Source organism: Nothobranchius furzeri, chromosome 4, assembly GCF_043380555.1.
Source record: "Nothobranchius furzeri strain GRZ-AD chromosome 4, NfurGRZ-RIMD1, whole genome shotgun sequence".
Taxonomy (NCBI): Eukaryota; Metazoa; Chordata; class Actinopteri; order Cyprinodontiformes; family Nothobranchiidae; genus Nothobranchius; species Nothobranchius furzeri.
Window position 1 is genome coordinate 16,603,595 of NC_091744.1, and position 9,007 is coordinate 16,612,601.

The following is a 9,007-nucleotide window of genomic DNA, read 5'->3' on the forward strand; positions in this document are numbered from 1 at the left end:
CGAGGAAGTGTGGGAATTTACCCAGTGAGACCCACAACCGGATGGTCTTGGTTTTGGACGAGCTGTGTCATTAATATGGTTTTTTGACAAAAGCAGGAGAACCGCTTAAATATTTATCCTTTACATATTTATAGCTACACTAAGGTAGAAGGCGTGAAATTTTTAAGCCAGCTTATTTTTTGTATTTTTTTGCAGATATGCTCTCTAAGACGAAAGTTAGAAATTTTAAGATTCGCATTTAAAATATTGTAAATTATTTGCTAACGCTGAACTTGTAAAATCCCTAAACTTTTTTGTGTGACTTTTGAAGGAGATACTAGAATTTTTGGGAGTTTCACCCATTTATTAGAATTAATCTATTTCAAAAAGTTTTTGTTTCTTATCAGATTTTTTTCAAGAACTTTACAACAAAATATTTAAGAAGAGTCTTGAAAATTGTTCCGGGCACCTCCCAGCTTGCAGCCCTTAAACTGGCCACAGCTGACGTCAAAACAACGCGGGATTCTCTCCAAAGTGCATGAACGCAGATTTTCTCCTTTTGGACTTTTGGTTTGACTTCACAAGGAATGAAGCTAAAATCTTCCTGAGGCACTTGGTCTTATTTTGAAGGCTTAACGCGAGTATTCCAGCGCTGCCTGCCTCTGACTGGCTTGACGCAGCTCTCCTCCCCGGTGCGCCTAAACTCCGGTACCTGACACCGAGGGGACGCAGACGCACGGGGGGACCGCCTGGTCCAATTTAACTTCACTTTTTTACCATTTATCAGAACTTGCGTGGCAGATTCCTCTGTTTTTCATCTCTCTCTGCGTTCCTCCAGGCCAGCGGGCTGAGTTTGGATATTAGAAGGAGTGGGGGGGCAGGAGGCAGAGGAGCAGCGAGCGGCTCTCAGATGGAGCAGCCGGGCTCCGAGAGCTCAGGGCGCACGGCGAACCCGGAGTGAGTGACGCTGGTGGATGGACGCCGGTCTCCGGTAAGAAGACCGAACAAAGTTTCTCCCTTTTTTTGGCTATTACACACTTTTGTTGCTGTTCTGTCCCGTGCTTTGTTCAGTCTAAGGCCGTGGCACAAGAGATCTCCACGTTTCATGATGACGCTCTTTGTTTAAAAAATTCAATTCAATTCAAAAATACTTTAGTAATCCCAGAGGGGAAATCGATTGTGAAACAGGGGCTTAAATAAGCTTGTCTTAGTTAGGATGTGTCTGTAGTTCAACACGCTGTGTTTTTGTACAGATCAGGCTTGTTTACTGGAGTGAAATTGCAGAAATATACAAACATGTGTGTGATTATTAAGCTTCTCCAGCCCTTTTTTCATCCTGAGTATGAATGTTGGCCCACAGGAAAATCAGCATCCCTGTAGGTTAAACATGTATTTGCTATTTAGTCAGTTTTAATTGACCACACAGCTTTTTAAATGATAAATATTGAATGAACACAGGTGTGATTGCCCAGCATGTGTCCCTGTAAGTTTCAGAGGTCTTATGATTATGTACAGTGTGTTCTGACTGGCTGAGATTCATGAGAATTGATTCCATCATGGCTCCGACTGTTTACAAGGGAGGCTTGTAATGAGTTTTTAAGGTGTTTTGGAAAACACATCAGCGGGTTTTCAGCTGTGTAGAAGAAATTACTCCTGTTTTGGTCAGTAATTGATGGTCTCACTGTTTCCACTATTTAAACAAACTCTCAACCGTACAGATTTTGATTCTTTTAATTGGATAAATGAAGTTTTCAGGGTGAATGAGTAAAACAGAGGGATAGTGGTTGCTCCAATCTCATTATATCATTTCTCTTTGAGAGTGCATGCCAGCTTTCTTGCTGTTTGCGCCTCCACAAGCTCACAGTTGTCCAGATAATTCAGCTTGTGTCCTGACTCCACAAGAAAATTTGTAGCTTTGGAGTGAATTTACCAGAATCCCCGGGGATGCACGGTGGAAGGAGCACACAGCGGAGCAGCGGGCAGCGTGTGTGTCACACGCTCCACCGTGCTTCTTTTCCTGCCAAACTCCTCTTTTTACTCCCCAGTAAAAGCAGGGAATCTGATGGGATCTTTAAAATAGAGAAAGAGAAATCCGTCTGCTCTTGTGATCTGGTGTTCAATTTTAAAACCAAAATCATCACTCACTTCCAAGATGATATTTTAGTCCTCCAAGAAATCTCTGTCAGTGCTTCTGAAAATTAACCACTGGCTGCTATAACTCATCAATGTCACTGCAGTTCAAGAGATTATATCTTTAATTAGCAGTCATGGGACATAACTCTGGAGTTTCCTCATCTCATTGCTATAAGGTCAAATATATTGTAAATTCAAATAAATGCAGTTTTAAACAATATTAATGGATATTATTTTCTTCGTGAGAGAATGAACTTGCTGGCTGAGTGACTTTATCTTTGTATGTCCAGATTGTTTGAAGGTAGTCTGGATTAAAAGCATCATCAGTAATGGTCTGTTGTCATCACAGCATCGTGCAGCTGTAGGATTATCACGAGGAGGTCTAAGTGCTTCCTCTGACCCTGTTTCTACCTCCTCTCTGTTTAGATTTGTGTAGATTTATATTTCCTACACAGGAATTTTGTCCTTTTTTTGTTTTCCGTTTGTCTGGACAATCAGTACAATTCCAGGTTGTTTTGCAGTGAGATGCTCAGACATGCACCGTGAGCGGTTTCCCCGTACCCTTTTAGGTTCAGGCTGTTCACAGCACGGCCATGACGGGCATCCAGGAGTCTGACCTGCATGAGCAGCACGAAGGACCAACGCAGGAGGCTGAGGAGGAGGAGGAGGGGGAGAAGGTGCATGTGTCTCTTGAGGGAGATGAGCTGGAGCACGAGGGGAAGGAAGAAGAAGAGGAAGGGGAGGAGAAGGAAAAGGAAACGGAAGAGCTTCCGTATCCCTCCCTAGCGCCGGTGGTTCTTCTGGCTCTGACCCAAACCAGCCCTCCCCGCTCCTGGTGCCTTCGAGTTGTCTGCCACCCATATCCTTGTCTGCACCTGAAAGTGAGGTGGTTGTGCAAAAAAAAAGTTTCTTTTTGTGTTCATGGTGTGAGAATAACCGTCTGTGATTCTGCTCTGGACTTCATCTAAACAGTTACACAGAAGGTTAGACGAGCCTGGATGTTTAGATTAGCTTCAAACACAGGAGAGGTGGGGAGAAGTTCAGCACCGACTAGTGTGTGTGTGTGTGTGTGTGTGTGTAATCATAAATGTGTGTTTGGAAGAGCTCAGGCATTTTTTGCACCCATTACTTGTAAAAAAAAACAGAAACCCAAAACAAACAGAAAAAAGACATGGCCAGCATTTTTCCCTGATTGCAGGTTTCCATAGCGACAAGCCCTAATGAATCTCCAGGGTTACAGCTGCCTGTCAGCTGTATTGTTACCGGCCTCTATTTATACGACAGAAGGGGTTACGAACGGTGAAGACAGGCGTCACCTCTCAAGCCCGACTCTGTCTCCGTTTTCTTATCTCTCAGCCTGTGAAGGTGTGAGTGTGTAGGTGTGGTTATCGGTGTCGCGGGGTGTGTGAGAGCTGCAGTGAATACTCTGAAACGTGCATAAACGTCAGCAACACCTCGGGGATTTGTCGTGGCTCTCCAAATTGAATTTTTTCCACAGCTTATGGCTGTGTGTGTGTGTGTGTGTGTGTGTGTGTGTGCATCTTGTTGCAACTTTGCAGGTAGTTACTACTGTCAGCACTCTGTGTACTCCATAAAATATAAATGCATAATTGCTGAATAAATCAAATGTACAACAAATGAAATATACAGAAAAAAAGACAAAGACCACAAACTCCTCAGTAGCCTGCTGCTTTGTTACCATGGATTCATCCCACATCGTCTCACTTTGTCAGCACTAACTTACACACACACGCACACGCACAAGCCAGTGTGTGGACGCACAGGCAAGTAAATGCCCTCGCTTAACAAGGGAATCTCCCCAGGAGAGGCTCTTTAGAGGAATCACCTGGTTGCTTGGCAACAGCATCTCTCTGCCCCGGCGACCTGGTTACTTCCGCTCACAGATGTTTTTTTTTTTTCACAAGACTGCCTGTGTGCCTCTTTTCATCTGTTTACACGTCTGTGCAGCGTGGTCGCTGGCAGGTGTCCTGTTGTATCGTCATGCGTGCCGAACAGTTTGTTGCTGTACACTTTGTGTTCGGCGAGCGTTGAGGAAGTGTTTCTGCCAGAGATCTACAGGGGAACTAATGTGGCTGGGTTTTGTTTAACAGAGACAGTAACATGAACTTGGCAGGGCGGGTTGTCTCATTTTTCCTGAGGTAACCCTCCTGTTCTGTTCTGTTCTGTTTTTTAGGCACATTGCTGATGAATTACCTGTTCACTTTCTTTTATTAATTTAAAACAGGCATGTTCCTTTGCACTTTTCCACATCATGCCATGGATTTGCTCACCACATATTTATTTCATGCATCATGCCACAAGAGGCAAGACTGTTTTACTATTATATAACATGTTTTGTGCCCTATTCAAGCTGACTCCTATAATTTCCTCTGCTCTTTGTGAGGCGGTGTTGAGTTTAGAGCAAGGTTTCTTGTGAGTGAATTGCTTATTTAATGTAACACAAACACCTCATTGCATGTCATTGGGAAATGTAATTAAACTACACCTTTAATTACTGATTTTAAGTAAAATAACATTATTTACTTGTAGGAATTCAAATGAATGACGTCGAGATTAAAAAATCCCTTTTCAATTCAATTCAATTCAATTCAAAAATACTTTATTAATTTCAGAGGGAAATTGATTTTCCCAGCAAAAATGTTTTCCTGGTCTTTTGCAATTTTATAAAACATCATGCAACCTGCTAGCACTTTGAGTTTGAGTAAAAACCTTCTGCTACTTTCATATTTAGCTTGTTTTTTGTGTAACTGAAGCCCTTTTCAGATTGATGTGTGGACAATTCAGTCCGGTTTTTAACCAGAACTGTGTTTTCACACACACCACTTTTGTACCTGAACTTGTCCTTTCGGCTGCCTTCACACAGCAGGGAAAAGTTCCAGATGTCTGAGGTGGATGGGGTGGGAAGGCTGTACCTGGATATTGCGTAAACATAGTGCAGCGGGCGTACATGCATCATTTACCCAAACAAAGCCATTCGGTCAAACATGGCAGACGAAGAGATGGAATTCCTCTCACTGATCGGCCTTATGTTAAGCATAGTTCTGCGCACACGAAGACGCATAAGAGACCTGGATGATGAAGCTCAATGGTTAAAGGAATCACTGAAGCGGTGTGAAGCGCTCCGTCGCGCGTCTAGGAGACGGTACCATAGGAGGCGAGCTGCCATGGTTCGCCGCATGCTACAGGAGCGAGCTATCTAGGTGCGCACAGCGTCCCCCGGTCCCTTCCCCCTCCCCCTGTCCAGAACTCGACCTCACCAGTCTGAAGCAGCCACCCTGTCCGTGACAAGTCCGGACCTGTTACTAGGGGCTTCGTCCGGTTTAATTACGGAAAAGGTTATCCGGATGTTTGTATTCAGACACAAAGGTCTTACGGACAGAGTCCGGAACATTTCTGTTTTTCATGGCCTGTCTGAAGGGGGCTTAACTTACCTTTTGCATCCATTTATGCTGCCATGTGGGTCTCTACTGCCTCTATTAACACTCCAAACATTAGAAAAATCATTCATCTGTTTTCTGTCAGGGTTTGGTTTTAGGAATTATGTGTCTAGATGAACTGTTTCAAAAAGTTCCCCTTTGTGATGTCACAAACAGGAAACTAGAATAGAACCACCTCTCATGTGCACTGATGCTGGTGGAGCAGCAGTTCTACTCAGAGCTGCTCCCAGACACCACAGCTTCTCAGTTTATAGCAACCCAAGTGGGGGATGAGTGGGTGTGGCCAGCTCCAGCTTATTTTTTTAAAGTGACAAAACTCTGAAACTACTCATTCTGGAAGGTACTGAAAATGTTAAGAATAAAACAGCTGAATTTGCTGCCTTGTTTAATGTGAGAGGGATTTAGTGCAAAGAATTTCATAAAAATGTTTCGCATCGAGCATAGAACTATTATCACTTAAGAAAAAAAATAAGTCATAATATGTTCCTCTTAATATGATGTTCTAGAATGTTGTTGTAAATCAAATGAATACTTTCTGGGAGTTTTTGACCAAAATCAACCCAGAGATCAATGAGGTACAGTAGGATGTGAATGTTTGGGCAGCCTTGTTAATGTTCATGACTTTTGTCTATAAATCGTTGGTTGTTCTGATAAAAATTTCCAGGTAAATATATCATATAGGAGACACACACAGTGATATTTGGGAAGTGAAACGAAGTTTATAGGATTTACAGAAAGTGTGCAATAATCGTTTAAACAAAATTAGGCAGGTACAAAAATGTTGGCTCTGCTGTCATTTTATTGATTCCAAAACATTTTGAACTAATGATTGGAAGTTAAAAGTGGTTTGGTAAGGCACAGTTCAAGCTCAAAGGGGCAGACCAAGAAACATCTCAGATAAACAGAAGTGAAGAATGGTGAGAACAGTCAGAGTCAACCCACAGACCAGCACCAAAGACCTACAACATCATCTTGCTGCAGATGGAGTCTCTGTGCATCGTTCAACTATTGGGTGCACTTTACACAAGGAGATGTTGCATGTGAGTGTGATGCAGAGGAAGCCTTTTGTCCACTCACAGCACAGAGCTGCTTGAGGTTTGCTAAAGGACAATTGGACAAGCCAGCTTCATTCTGGAATAAGGTGCTATGGACTGATGAAACTAAAACTCAGTAATGGGCTCCATGCTATGCATGTAGGAAAAAGAACACAGCATTCCAAGAAAAACACCTGCTACCTACAGTAAAACATGGCGGTGGTTCCACAATGGAGACTATTTCCAGGAATCAGTGCCAAAGCTTAAGCCGCACCAGGGCTGGATGTTTCAACAAGATCACTCTGCACTGCTCAAAATCTACTAAAGCATTCACGCAGAGGAGTGTTCTGGAATGGCCATCTCAGTCCCCAGACCTGAATATTATTGAATATTTGGTGAGAGTTGAAGAGAGCTGTCCATGCTCAGAAGCTGTCAAACTCGAATGAACTAGAGATGTTTTGTAAAGAAGAATGGTCCAAAATGCCTTCAGCCAGGATCCAGACTCTACGGTTATTCTGTGTTTCATCCAACTGCATTGCTTGGTTCTTTTTTTTTTAACACAGCAAAAGAGTTTTTTTTTTCACCTTTTTTTTTGCTGACGTTGAGTACTCACTGTAATCTTCCTCAGAGCTTCGCCAATGCTGGTGGCATCACTTCCTTCTCTGTTTATCAGCGGGCAGCAGAGGTCGATGTCACCCGCTGCTGTCCTCGTCAATGACACTGTCCCATGTGTGATCCAATGTGTAGACCAGTGTATGTGTATCAGTGGCTATGGCTTTTTAAGTCCTCCATGAAAAACTCGCCATGGGTGGCTGATTGGGATGTAAGAAAATATCGATGTCGCAATATATGCAATGAGCGCCGTTATGGCTGCTCTCGTGGTCTGCCTGTATCTGTTCTGTCTACATGTGTGTGTGTAACCTTGGTCAGGCTGTGCTGCGGAGTCAGATTCCTATGCTCTGGGTCGCTGGAGCGCTGGCAATAAAGCTTTTTCTGATTCTGATTCTGATATCGTGATTTTTTTCCAACTATATTATATCGATATTCAAAAGCCGTCTATCTAATTTATGGAAGAATTTACATGCAAACATTTGTGTATTTTCTTTTCTTTTGGTGCATTTCAAACGACGACCGCTAGTTAGCAGCAGTGTGCACTGGATTTTGTTTCTAACAATGAAATGTAAATCCCTCTGTTACGGTTCAGACACCGCATGTTAAACATGTTACATATCAGTTTTGGACTGTTTACTGAATATTCCTACAATAAATTCAGTCTAAACAATGGCTAATAACATTGACTGAATGTAAAACAATATATTGTGACAAATCGTATCATCTCCCCTGTATTGTGATACGTATCGTATCGCCAGAATTTCACCAATACGCATCCCTAGTAGCGGATAATGGGTTACCATGGCGACGCCTTCCAGTTGTACATTGTTCCGTCATATGTGAAGTATGTGGAGTTTGCCACCAGCTTAATCAGTTGTGCTGTGTCGTCTGCTGTGAGGTTTATACTTTAGTGTGAAGTTTTGTCCTGCCTGATTCAGTTAACTACTATGTCAATGTTTATTTGGGTTGGTATTTTTGTAAACAGGGATGTAACGTTGTTTGAGATTAGTATGTTGTTGTCTTAAATTCTATTTTTTATTGCCAGTTCTGTGCTGTTTTTGCAGAGTTGATCTGTTTTACCTGATAGTGAGCTGATGATTTGGCTGATTTCTTTTGCCGTTTTGTATGTCGGTGTCGTATGCTGCCTACTATTGGTCTTAGTGGGGTGCTCTGTTTATGTATTTTCAGGGTTCCATAGATTCTTGAGATTATGTTTGATTTAGGAATCCAGTGTTTGTACACATTTTTTCAGTTATTTTGCCATTTTCCTGTAGTGGTTTCAGTACTTTTTAAATGTTTTTCTTAATATCTTCTGTTGGATCTTTTTTTAGTGTTTAAATGTATTTTTGTCCTCAGACCGTTCCAGCATCTATTCCATCTGTTTGTATTTTTCTTTGTCCGTTGGATCACGCGTGTGACTGTGTCATCGACGAGGAGAACACGGGCAGCAGGGGGTGACATCGTCCTCTGCTGCCCGCTGATAAACTGAGAAGGAAGTGACGCCACCAACAGCGGCGAAGCTCTGAGGAAAACCACAGCATTAGTCAAAACATTAGCAAAAAGAAGGTCAAAACAACTATTTTGCTGTGTTAAAAAAAGAACCAAGTAATGCAGAATCCAGACTTTCATTGGAAGCTATAGGACATGTTTAGAAGCTGTTATTTATACAAGAGGAGGATCTATTAAATAGTGAGTTCACTTATTTTTGTGGTGCCCAAATCTATGCACCTGCTTTATTTTGTTGAAACAATTTTTGCACAATTTATGTAAATCCTATAACTTTTGTTTCAC

At 42.3% G+C, this 9,007-nt stretch overlaps 1 protein-coding gene across 1 annotated transcript in view; it reads left to right on the forward strand.

The window, feature by feature from the left end:
* The first annotated feature begins 500 nt into the window (after nucleotides 1-500).
* Nucleotides 501-9,007, forward strand: part of LOC107388593 (voltage-dependent T-type calcium channel subunit alpha-1H) — a 126,363-nt gene continuing 117,856 nt past the window's right edge. Inside the window, exons 1-2 of the mRNA XM_070550132.1 lie at nucleotides 501-970; nucleotides 2,682-2,971. Of these exons, the coding sequence (XP_070406233.1) occupies nucleotides 2,706-2,971 (266 nt within the window). The 5' untranslated portion in view covers nucleotides 501-970; nucleotides 2,682-2,705. The remainder of the gene's footprint in view (nucleotides 971-2,681; nucleotides 2,972-9,007) is intronic.